This window comes from Sesamum indicum, linkage group LG1, assembly GCF_000512975.1.
Source record: "Sesamum indicum cultivar Zhongzhi No. 13 linkage group LG1, S_indicum_v1.0, whole genome shotgun sequence".
Lineage (NCBI taxonomy): Eukaryota > Viridiplantae > Streptophyta > Magnoliopsida > Lamiales > Pedaliaceae > Sesamum > Sesamum indicum.
In genome coordinates, this window is record NC_026145.1 from 1471688 (window position 1) to 1485232 (window position 13545).

Here is a 13545-nt window from a genome sequence, read left to right on the forward strand (position 1 = left end):
CTGCTTCCTCCGATTTACTTGCTTCCAGAGTCCAGATCTCTTGTAGAGAAGTCAAACAGTTTGCGACCACCTGATTAAAGAAAAGGTAAAAAACTTAGATGGAAAAATAGGGTAAATAGTTTCCCGTAAGAATAGTTCTGATCAACCAATCAATTAATGTTGCCCCCGGTATTCATATTCTGAATTTACATCAGGAGAAAGTTCCTGAACTTCAATCTTAATACTCTCTGAATTTTTTGTCTCAAACAATTTACTTATTTACCAAGTAGCAACCATAATAGTTGCATAACTTAACTGATGATCTTTTATAGAAGGAGCCGCTGGTTTGAAGGTGGCCTAACCTGGGCATCTTTGTCTTTGAGCATTAAATGCTTGAGCAAAGCTGGAAAATCAGCATCAACGCATGTTGAAGCTGAAATATGATACAGCTTGAGCACTCCAACAGCTGCAACCATCCTCACATAACTATTCCCATCCTTCAACCCATTCCCTAATGGCCCCACCAAGTACTCCACCAAATTCGCCACACCAAGCGAGCACAAACTCCTCAAAGCCAAACCACGAATCATTGGATCCTCATCCTTGCAGTCTCTTTGAAGAAAGTTAATTGTCAAAAGTGCAAGATCTGGATTGTGCTTTGCATAATTCCCAACGTACAAGTAACACATCTTTTTAAGCACGATGTCTGAGGTAGCCGAGCACATCACCATTTCACTAAAAACTGATGATACATCAATGCCAATGGTCATGTAAGAGATAACCTTCTTGAAAAGTTCCCTCTTTGTGTCATCAGTACCGGGAGCTCGACTGCCTGCTAGCTGGCGAAGCTGCATCTTAAGATCTGAAACCTCTCCTTTTCTGATGGAACCAAAATGAAGGTTAGGATTTCAAGTATTACTACCATCTGCATTTTTCTGAAGGCTGAGTTGCAAGAAACCCAAAGAAGACTTACTAGTTTTTCCATTTTAGCACACCCAAATCACTATCTTATACCATTGTTTTCTCAAGCAACACAGAGGAACACAAATACACAATCGTCAACAACAGAAAAAGGGAAAACAAAAAGACATGAATTCAACTGTTAAGACAATCCATTTTGCCAACATTGCGAAAATATAACATACAACAATAAGAACTAGTGAGCAAAACAGTTTCTTTCTTTCTTTCCCAATTTCAACAGACGGTGGGCTCATGTTTTCTGGGTGGAGATTGAGCATAAAATCTCCGGTAAATCCACTCCCTTACACAGAAGGTTTCAAGAATCAGTACAGTGAATTAGACCCCCATCCCAGGATTATAATCTACTTTTACCCTTCAAAAATAAGAAACCATCTCAATTCCACAATGTCTTTGAGGTTTTGATTTTCGTTATCAGTGGTTTGGCAGTTTAATGCACCGTCAAATACTCCAACTTCAACTTCTCCGCCAAAAATTACAAACAAACCACGCAGGTATATATATACACACACGCACCACACATACAGGCACAGAGAGAAGTATAGAAATTGGAAGAATACCCAGATGGCTGAGAAGGGGAAGGGGATCGCTGAGATTGAGCTGGCGGTGCCATAGCCGATTCCTGATTTCTCCAAATCCAATCAATTCACACTGTTGGGCGAGATAGTGAAAATTGAGTATCTATACAAGCGAAGAAAGTTGGATCGTGACGGCTGAATTGGATCTCCGGAGACTGTAGAGTTTGATCCCAAATATGCAAACGGAGAAGATATTGGCAGCAACCTTATACCCCCACCCACTCACACATTCATAAATAATAGAAATAAAAATAAAAAGTATTGGAATTTTCATTTTTACGCTCGGGGGCTCATAAAAATTGTTAATTACGTTAGCCTCCCCAATAATTCTTATTTTTCTTCAGTTCCTGCCCCTACTAAGCTCTCAAAAGGACACAACGGAGGGAGGGATAATACGGGAAAAGCACAAAAGTTTGATACTTGTACAAATATGATGATCTTATCTTATGCTTTAGATGTGTTTTGAGTTGGGTTTTCGTAGAATGGAATCACATTTCAGTAAAGTTAAATGCAGTAATTTTGTTATGGTTTAATTATAAAAATACCCATTGTTGTTCAAAAAAGAAGAAATTATCCCTTTTTTTAAGTTTTGATAAAGTTGAATGCAATTAATTAAGTAAAAAATATCTTGAATTTATAAACTTATAAATTTTCTTAAAAGAAATAAAGAGTTTCCTACTTCAATTTTAGAATGTTAACAAGTTTATTCAATTTTTATTATATTAACTACAAAATCATCATTCCTAACATTATACAAGTTTACATATCTATGCAAATACTCAAGAGTATTTATTTTGAAATAAAATCTAAGTTCATAAAACGTATTATAAAATATATTTATGAGCATATAAGATGTTTTCTCTTAATCCATTCCAAAATTAAATCTCAACTAGTACTGAACATTGGCAAGCAAGAGATGAGGAAATAGAGATTTAACATATACTCTACCCAACTATTTGCCAAGTATATTTATAACATCAAGAATAAAAAGATTATCATCACCTTTTGGATTATAGATAGAAAAACATTCATTACAGATTACAAGGGCCTGAATCAAAAACTCTAATTTTCGATAAAAACTTATAAGTTCATCTCTGTTCCTTTGAAACCTTATGAAGAAGCAGCAGCAGCACCCTTCTTCTTTCTTGGATTCGCTATAGTACCTACAATTCAGAGAGAAGATTGCAAGATAGTTTATGTGAGATAAATACAAAACCAAGAATATGTTGGTAACAGAGATGACAGACTGAATATTGCTTGCTTGCCTTCTCTAAAGCAGCTCTTGAACCTAACAGCAACATGACGAAGGTATCTCATGCGCCCCGTTCCTGTGGTTTTTCTTCGAATTGCTTTCACACTCCAGTTATCTGTGACCCAACCACAAAACACGCACACATATCATCAAACTTGTAATTCACACACAGGAAAAAAGAAGTGATGGCAGTTTTTGTGTGTAAATCATATGATTCCAAGAAATTACAATATTCAAACTGAAGTAGAATCACAGGTGTACTGAGAGCAACTTGAGAAATAGATACCGGAGGGGTCTTAATAGAGCAAGGCACTCACTCTTGCATCAATGTAACAAGTCAGTCAAATATGCAATCAAACTTCACAATTGAATTTCCACATATTAGCATGTTTCTTATGATTCAGCCTACATCTATAATCTGTTGTATTGGCTGATCAATATTTTGATCTATGTCATCATTTTGGAGTTAAATTTCCAATACATATCCATTTCAATTGCTCCAATCTGAAAATTTTAGTGGTAATAGATCTACCTTGGCATTATAACATATAAGGCTTCTAAACATATCATACCTACTGCAACATTTTGAGATCCAAAAAAACAAACTTTAATTACTAGGTCAAGACTATAAAAAAGAAGCAAAAGAATTGTAAAGCTCGAAAGAAAATCATTTCCTATTCCGATTCAGCAAGGAATCACCACAAATTGAACTGAAAATAACTGTTGCTGCATTCTTACTGACAAGAGACAGAGAGAAGAATATGGGAGTAACAAATTTGACAAACAACTCAGTCCCTTAGATGTTCATTAAAACTTGCGATCATATTCGCAAATCATTACAGGTCTGTAAGGCTCATCACCATTGTCCCATACACTCCCAGAAGAAATACCACAACACACATGTTAGTGCTGCCATCATATTTGTACAAGTAATAACATGAACTCATAAAAAATCAGTACAGAACTTCATAAGGATAATTGCTATTTTGGTCCTCAAACAAATTATTGTTTTTTTGGCTTGTCTAGTCCTTCCGTTAATGAAACCATTGAAGTTAACGGAAGTTTCATTTGAAGGGGAAAAATGAACTTAAACAACAATTTGTTATGAATAAGATTGTGAAAAAGTCCTTCGAATTTAATTATATAAGAAACTTATCATAACATTTATAAAAATATATTATTTAAAATAAAATAAGATATTAAGATGATTATGAAATCATATTATAACAATATGATGATATCATCTATTTTGAGTTTTTGCATTTATTAATTGTATTAGAAAATATAGCAACTGATCAATAACCAATAATTAGTTGACTAATTGATTTTATTTGCATATGTAAACATATATATTATACAAGACTAATAAAAATATCGTAATTGTTATTAGTCTTGAATATTAATTCATGTACTATTAAAACTTTTCTATAAATGTATAAAGAATTCTAGTATAGTATTATTATTATTATTGTAGCCGTCGAGCGCGGTTTTTGCAGTCTACATAAGTATAACACGAAGCCCAATTGTTAAATTCTGGTCTCTTTTTACTAGCTCAAGACCAAGCCAACGCCAATTGAGTGCGGTTTCAGTGGTTTTCCAATTACGCGAAAATGCAATTACAGTAACAACTCCCGGCATAATTCTAAACTAGTGAATATGGCACAGAATCCTATGTATGTGCATAATTTTTAAAAATGAATTAAAAGAAAATATTTATATAAATTGTATATTAGGTTTTGTAGTTTAAAAAAGTACCTAATAATATATATTAAGATAATAAATTAATATAAATATTTTGATTTTGTAAAAAAAATTGACAAACAAAGATAATAAATAATATAGGAAAACTAAAATAAATGAATGAAAGAAAATAACCACAAAACGTAGTTATGCAAAACCACGATGATTGGAGAAGTTAAGAAATAATTACTTAATTAATTTGAAATTTTAAAAATAAATGACATACCAAAATTAAGTGAGTGCTCGCATTTAATACATAGTATAGATTATAATACTACACTCCAATCACTATAGTTTAACGCACAAGTAGGCAAACCCGTAAACATACATATGAATAAGAATACATACATTTTCTGGTGCGTGCGGCGGGGTAAGCACAGGCGGCGCAACGGCTCTTCTGAATGTGGAAGCTGCGGCGGCCGCACCTCACACACAGTGTGTGTGTTTTGTTCCTTCTCTTTCCAAAACTCCCCGTTCCCTTCCCCTATTAATGCTCATCATTACCACCCAAAACAACGTCAAATTCCGCATACAGAGAAATTCACAAAACCTGCAATCGTTTTCGATTGATAAATAAAGAATGCAGAGAGTGAAAGCGTGTCAGTGTTACCATCAGACAAGTGGAGATGGAGAAACCCTAGCGATCAATCGGAAACTTGGTGCTGAAAAATGGGAATAGTGTTTGTACGAGGGAGAAATTACGGCTTTTTGTCCAATTTTTAGTGGGTTGGGCTTTGCTCATTGGACCGTTGATTCAGATTGGGCTTGTTAAATGGGCTCTGCATATTGGGGCCTGAGTTGTTGGACTTCTCTAAAACAGCGTAGCTCAAAACTCGTAACCTTAAGGGGTGTTTGGCTAAGTTTATTTAAAATATCTTATAAGTTCGTACATCTTATAAGATGCTTTTAGAATTTATAAGATGTCGAATATTATTTTAAGAATAAGTTAATGAAATTTCTGGATAAAATAAGATTATGAAACTTATAAGATACTAAAATGACACATTTATAACTTATTTGAAAGGATTTGCTAAGATATTAAAATAAGTTGGCAACTCCTTACTTCTTTTTAAAATTTTATTTTGAGAGCTTATAAGATATTTTTCTAAAAAATTAACCAAGCACTTTGTAGCATCTTATAATTTCTCAAGCATCCTATAAAATATTTTAAAAAATTTATAAACACCCTCTTAATCTGATATATCCCAATTGCATTGTGATATATGGGCCTTATAGCCAGAAGCCCAAGTTAATGGATCTGGGCTAGCCGCCATTTGGCCCAATGGTTCTTCGTACTCTCGAACTTTATCTTTTGTCTTGTTATTTTCACACTCGATGCATATCTATACTATTTATTGAGTTTTAAGTATATAAGGTTGTTTGGTTCAAATAAGAGGAAAAGAAAGTGAAAAGGGGAGGAGGAGGAAAAGAATAATTATTTTTCTTCAAATTGTTTGGTATGTTTGGGAGGAGAGTAAATCCCAAATACTTTTTCCACTTGTTTGGTACGAGAAAAAATCATATTAAGAAGAAAAAACTATTTTTTTGTAATTTTATTGGATAATCATTCTCTTCATTTTGTATTAAAAAATAAATAAATAAATATTATACTAATACAGTTTTAGTATATTAAAGATTTAAAAATCTTATTAATAAAGATATTTATAAAACAAGAACAAGAATATTTTTTATTAATAAAAAAATTTATCGTTGACTTCGATGCAGTAGGCTTTCAGCATTTTGTTATCTTTTCTTTCTGGTGATTATGTACAGTATTATTAGTGCGGAGAAAATAAGAATTAAAGGAAAATTAAAATACATATGAAAAATAGAGTAAATAAAAATAAAATTTATAGGTTTTTGTCGTTTTTGCCTTATACTTTTACTTAACCGCCCAATTTTGGAGGAAAATAAAATTGGACTCCCAAAGAATTTTATATACATCGAGTTTTACTTTCTTTTCATCTATACCACATAACCAAACACCCACTACAAAAAAAAGTGGAATTTGTAATGGCTACTTTACAATACGCATGACTTTTGTTTCAAATTTGTAAAGAATAATTTGTGATGATGTCATATCGAACATAATAAAATTTTTACTAAATTGTAACTGCACCAACCGTTGAAGGGGACATTACAAAGTAAGTATATCACAAAAGTCATTACAATTGGTCACGATTTTTGTAATTATTTTTTAAATTAGAAACGACCAATATTTCTTATAATGTCCGCCATTACAAACAATGCATAAAAGGCCGCTACAAATTATTAAAAGAGAAAGACTGTTACAAAATTCAATAATTATTTTTTGCCGTTATTAGTTTCATATAATTTTTGGGACGGCTAGTAGAAAAAATGTACTGCCGTTACAAAGGCCGACTAAAAACCATGACAAATTCTATATTGAAAGGGTGTTACAAATACCGTGGGAATATGGACGACTACTTTGTCCCCTTGTATTACAAAAGTCATTCTAAATGATGAAATTGTATCGGCTACTCTTTTTTTAACAGCTATATTTTCGCTCCAAAAGTTGTTACAAAAGCTGACACAAAAATGCTTATATATATATTTGTGTTGCAAGTTATTTTCATTTCATTTGTTCTAAAATTAATTATTAACCACACTCTCTCAATATCTATTTGATTTTCGTGCATATACACTTGATTATGTAGAATTGCTTAATTTTTGGATAGACAACTGCCGATCTCTTGAGCTGGTTGCCCAAGTAACAATGACTAATTTAACCATTTTTGTTAATTAAACTATATTTTAATTATTTTAGTTTTATGATTTTTTGATTTTATATGTTATGTATTATTAACTAGTGTAATGAATATTTATAAACTTATAGGTCACATTATATAATTATATATACATTTGTGAATATATAGTGATATATCATCATATTATTACAACTGATGAGATGAATGTATGATAAGAGCCTCCCGAGGAGGGCAAGTCTTATATTGGAGTTTGAGGATGAGGCTAAGACTTTCATAAAATGGGTCGAATGTCAGCATGGACATATGAATGGTCAAAATGAGATGCCCTCGCCGGAAGTGCAAAAATAAAAATTTCAGAGCACCCGACGATGTTAGTTATCACTTATGTATGAAATAGTTTATGCCACAATATTATAATTGAATTTCGTATGACGATGAGAGGGTGTAAGAGTGATGCAATGGCTGTCCCTCCAGTGCAAGAGGAGCAAACCCCAGTTGCTCAAGAGGGGGGGTACTTATTCACACTGAAGTGATGAATAACAGATGGATTAGCCGTAGAGGATGGTTTTTTATGCAGTCATGTCGGGTTATTTTTCTTCTTATCACGATAGTGTGTCTGATGATGGTACGACTTCCTGCTTATTGATACTGGTCCTAGTTCATATTATTACAGCGGTAGCCCCTATAATTATGTGTCAGGGTTGGCAAACTGTTTTTATAATGCTGCAAACTAGTTATTGTAGAGCAGTTGTCTCCAATCCCAATTGGCGTCGATTGTTGGTTCGGTGGTTATCAAAACGGGCGGCTATATTTTTAGTGATCATCCCAGTAGGCTAATAATATATTCCCTCCCGGTCACATCCTATCGGGATATTACTATAGTACGAAAAGTTGATAAAGGATTTGAGTTTACTTGTTGAAAAAATTGATGCGTGTAAAAATGGTTGTATGTTGTACTGGAAAGACAATATCGATTTGGAATACTGCAAGTTTGTAGAGAAACTAGGTACAAGTGAATGTGGGAGAGAGACCCCCGCCGTAAGAAGTCCCAGTATGTTGTTCTTAGGTACTTGCTGCGTACTCCCCATCTACAGAGGCCGTATGTTTCGAGAGCAACTAAAGCACATGACATGGCATACTACACTTCAGATGGAGGAGGGCTCCATGTATCATCCTTTCGATATAGAGACTTCAAAGCATTTTGACCGGACGTATCCTCATTTTGTTAAAGAGTCTCGTAATGTTCGACTTGGCCTTTGCATAGACTAGTTTGCATTGCGCGTGCAGTACGGTCGTACTTATTCATATTGGTCCGTTATACTTACATCGTACAATCTCCTCCCGGGTATGTGCATAAGTTCTGAGTACATATTTCTTACGATGGTGATCCCTAACTCTTGTAATCCAAAGCTTCTGATTGATGTGTACTTGGAGCCATTAATCGAAGACCTGTTGCAATTGTGGCATGTGGGAGTTCGAATATACGACAATGACACGAATTAGGCATTCATTATGTAGGCCGCGTTGGTGTGGACTGTGAACGACCTACCCCCCTATGGGATGTGTCTGGATAGAGTACCGCCGGTATTATGGGTTGTCCACTTTGTATGGCTAACACACGGGCATTCCATCTGCAGCACGGTAAAAAGGCATGCTACTTTGGCTGTTACAGCAGTTTATCCCTGATGACCATCCATACGATTGAACAAGAAAGCCTTCACATTGAATGTATGGAATATAAAGTTGCACATCCAAGGCTGACAAGAAAGCAGATCCGCGATTGGGTTGCAGACGTCAGTCCTATAGTTGAACAACCATTGACACTCTCATTCGGTTATGGTAGCAACTACAAGTGGACGAAGAAAAATATTTTCTGGGATCTTCCATACTGGGCAATGCATCTGATCCGACACAATTTGGACGTTATGTACATTGAGAAAAATGTATTTGACAATATATTCAATACTGTGATGGACATAGAGGAAAAGACGAAGGATAATTGGAATGTAGGAAAGGACTTGAAGATCATCTATAATCGGTTGGAGCTTGAGTTGGATGAACAGAGACCGAACGATACGCTTAAAGCGGTCTAACATTGTCCGTTGTATCGACATGATGGAGTTGAGGATGTACGACATGAAGAGCCATGACTGTCACATATTGTGACGCCTCAAAAATTATAATATATAATTGGGGGATTAATTGATAATTATTTTGTGAAATTTAGTTAATTAGTAAATAAATTATGGGCCATAATTGGAATATAATAAAACTTGAACGGATTAAATTGAAGTTCGTTATAATATTTGGGGCAAATTATATTAATTAAGAAATTTAGGAAGGACGTAATGGGTATTTCAAGAAATATTTAAATTAAATTAAAAAAAGAAAAAGAATAAGACGAAAGAAAGAGAATAGAAAAGAAAGAGAAAGGGAAATGAATTAGTGGGGTGGGCCATCACCACCGCCCAACCTCCATATATATATATATGTGTGTGTGTGTGTGTTTGTTCAATCACATAAGACAATTACTCAATCTTAAAAATTGCAATTTTCATTTTCTGTTTCGGTAGTTCGCAGCGAAGGTAAGGTTTTTAATTTTAATTTGTATTAATTTATATAATTATATTATTTAATTAGTCTATTTATTAAATGTTGTTTATACTAAGCGATGTACTATTTAATTGGAATATTTTACGAGTTTGACTATTTAAAATAGTTCGAATTAAATATTAAATTGTATATAAAAATGATATCGTTGGTTAATTAGATTATTAAATTTACTAGATTTGAATTTTAATATAGCTAATTTATATAATTCCATCGGAACTATTAACCAAATTCACAATTATGTGTATTATTGTTCAATTAAAGTGTATAATAGCGAGAAATTGATAGGAAATTCATAGGAATATTCCGAAAATTATATTTAATAAAGTATGTTAATAAAGAGGAAAAACGAAGATTTGTACTTCGATAGAAGTGGAATATTAAAAAATTAGTAGAAATTGTACGAATAATATTTAATATTATATTTAAAAAAAATTACGATATTCTCGATATATTAATTGTATGTGGTATAACTCATTATAGGATACGAGGGTAAAGTGAAAAGACCAAACCACTACCTATTGGATAGATAAAAGCGTTGTAAGGTCGAGGTAAGTAAATAATTAGTATTATCTATATATGCTTTCTGTATTTGTGGTTTTACTGTTATATGAATTTGTGGTTCGTGCTGACATTGATTTATCTGAAGTATATGAGTGATGGATGATTTGATTTGATTGACGGTATTGTGTACGTGGAATGAGAAAGTACGTTGAAATATCATGTTTGTTGTATGTTGTGTCGTGGGTGTCTGAAAATGAGAATGTATTGATATATGATTTTACATGCTTACAAGAATGGTGATATGTGGAAATGAGGGAGTGGTGGAAATTAAATATAATTGTGGTGTGAATACCGTGGAAATGAGGGAGTGGTGGAAATTAAATATAATTGTGGTGTGAATACCCCTTGATGTGTTGAAAAGCCTATACGGCGATATGAAAAGTGCTATGTGCGAAAAGAAAGTGCTATGTGCGAAAAGAAAATGCTATGTGCGAAATGAAACAGTTATGTGCGAAAAGAAAATGCTAGAAATGAGATCAAGGGGATTCACTTAAATTTAATAATGGTGAGATTGAGTTGGCGGAAAAAACACAATATCACCTCCTGGTAAGCAAACTAGGAAAAATGGAGTTTGATTGATTGTCTTGTTATGAGATAGCTATGTGGTGTAATAAAGATGATTATGTGGAAGCAAATTGACTATATATTTCATGCATGTCGTCTACTTATCCTAATTGGGTTGTGTTTGATATACATATATAGATATGGCTGGTTATTTACCTACTGAGTGGCAGGCTCATTCCCCTGCTGACATTTTCTTTCAGGAATAGACTTTGAAGTGTCTGACTGTTGAAGAATAGGTCCACGCGCTATACTCAGGCAGGTCGGGCCGGTATGCAGTTTTCTCCTCTTTGTCACTTAGAGTACAAATCAAATTTTGTCTGTACAGAGAGAATATAAGTATACGGATTACCTGTGACGAATCACTTTGTGATGTGTGATATGTATATATATATAATGTTGTGGGTTGATAATACCTATTATGACATGTTGGGATTACGTATGCAAATTGAATAGTTGATTATGTGTAAATTTATATATATGAACACAGGGATTACTATAAGTATGAGGTTTAGCGTAGATATAGCCCTTGTAGCGAAGGGGGTGCTACACATATTAATGCAGAAATTGATCCCTATTGTCTTTCGTGAAATGTTTCCCAAGCATTTATGGAGCGCATTAGTGGAGGTGAGTCTTTTACTCTTAAGTATATGCTCGACCATGTTTGATATCATCAAGCTACATGAGTTGGAACATAGTATTACCATCATCATGTGCAACCTTGAGAAGATATTTCCTCCAACTTTCTTCGACTCAATGGAGCACCTCATTGTTTACCTGCTATAGGAGACTTACGTAGGGAGACCGGTGCAATACAGGTGGATATACCCTTTTGAAAAGTTTCTATGTGACTTGAAGGAAAAAGTGAAGAATAAAACACATGTCGAGGCATCCATTGTCGAAGAATTCGGATTATTCTCTTTACACTATTTTGAGCCGGACGTTCTATCCAAATGAAGCATACATCGTAGAAACGATGATCTCACGAGCAATGAGATAGAATTCAACGGTTTATTTTCAACTACCCTGGCCGAGCTAGTAAGGTCTCAAAGAAGAGATGGCTCAGTGAATCAAAACGCCACATAATCGAGACGTATATATTGAACAACTTGGATGACCCCACAGATAGCGGTAGAAGCAAGTGTCTCAACAGGGCTTAAAGACCCCTCTATCATGGAAATTTTCAAGAACATCAATAATCTTATATTATGTTGGTAAGATCAAATTACTTGGGAATACATACTTCTCTAGTAAGTTCATCGTTTGCGAAACATCGAAGGTAAAGATGAATATAATGGATTTGTAGTTTAAGAGTGACCTGTATCCCGACTCAATTGCTCCCCAAAGGCGATTACAGGAACAACAGAAGCAAAGAAAATATATGCTGTTGGAGCCAAAATCCTAAAATAGTGAATGAAGACAAAGACAAACATTATTGAGCTGCTTAAGTTCACCTCATAAACGCTATTTACAACATAGATATATATATATATATGTATATGTATATGCTTTCTTGGAAAAAGAACAAAAAGGCAGCATCTTGCACCCGAGCCACATGTGTCAAACCAGTCTCTTTTGTAGCATGCAGCCTTCCTTTAAAATCTTTAGTAACTCCCGCTAATGGAGCATTCGATTTATAAATTGTGTTGGCTGACAATCAAGATAAATAAACAGGTGAATGGATTCATATTAATGCATTTATGTCAAAGAGTCTGCAAACTCAGAATTGGTTGCATGTATATTGTATTACTCTTTTAAGATTGCTAGAACTAATGACGACAAAGAACACCATAAGCGCAAGGGAACCATGATATTGCCCTGCTTATACCACAAAAAGCAGTCATCAAAGCAGGAAAGACAAGACAACATCTACTAATCAGATAGCATTAATCAAACATGGTACACAACGCGCAATTAGTATAGATAAGGTGAGGCGAAATTTTGTTGCCCGTATCTAATCTGCATACTCCAAATCTTATTTGCCATTTAGATTCCAAGAATCCCAAAAAATTCAGAAAAGAGCTATATTTCAGATTCCATATCTTGGTAGTAAAATGGGATCTTTTCAGGTTCCACATAGTCAAATTTTCTTGAATGAAAAAATATAGATACAAATCATATATTCCTAGAAATGAACATACATATGGAATAGTTTTGGCCTTCAAAGAGAAAAATCTCAGAAAAATTAAATGTTACCGCATACATTGTTCAAGAGCATGGAAAACAAACATAACGAACACAATATCCATCTACTCTCTCATGCCAATATTATCTCAAACAAAACCTAAAATTCAAGAACCGCCACACGTTGAAATGTATGAACAATAACTGCATGACATGGTGAAATATTTCGAAGAAGAAGGGAAGGAGTTATAAAGAAATAGAAAGTTCTCTACCTCTTTGATCCTAGCCGTCTATGTTATCCTCGCTTCTACCGGAGAAGAGCGGAAAGAAGCATTGTTTTTATTGGTTTCAAGTACGACTATGGTTTTTGTAATTTTTGTTATTTATAGAGAAAAATTAAGTTTCATTCATTTTCTATTTTTGCATGTGC

The 13545-nt window shown here is 34.0% G+C and overlaps 2 protein-coding genes across 2 annotated transcripts in view; both read right to left on the minus strand.

The window, feature by feature from the left end:
• The window catches only part of LOC105170114 (beta-adaptin-like protein A), a 7936-nt gene extending 6180 nt beyond the window's left edge, over positions 1–1756 (minus strand). The window contains 4 exon segments of the mRNA XM_011090774.2: position 1; positions 3–70; positions 342–858; positions 1518–1756. The exon segment at position 1 is cut by the window's left edge and continues 50 nt beyond it. Coding sequence (XP_011089076.1) covers position 1; positions 3–70; positions 342–858; positions 1518–1570 — 639 coding nt within the window. The 5' untranslated portion in view covers positions 1571–1756.
• On the minus strand, positions 2504–5241 carry LOC105170194 (60S ribosomal protein L37-1-like). The gene is made up of 4 exons (XM_011090893.2): positions 5138–5241; positions 4876–5011; positions 2801–2902; positions 2504–2698 (listed from the first exon to the last, which is right to left on the minus strand). The coding sequence occupies exons 1-4, from the start codon at positions 5138–5140 to the stop codon at positions 2646–2648; spliced, it is 294 nt and encodes a 97-aa protein (XP_011089195.1). The 5' UTR covers positions 5141–5241; the 3' UTR covers positions 2504–2645.

Bases quoted from the DNA above. Each gene is read 5' to 3' on its own strand.
- LOC105170194 (XM_011090893.2), bottom strand. The intron at 2,903-4,875 runs GTATGTATTCTT...GTTGGGTCACAG, and splicing joins CGCCGCACGCACCAGAAAAT to ATAACTGGAGTGTGAAAGCA. The intron at 2,699-2,800 runs GCAAGCAAGCAA...TCTGAATTGTAG, and splicing joins CAAGAGCTGCTTTAGAGAAG to GTACTATAGCGAATCCAAGA.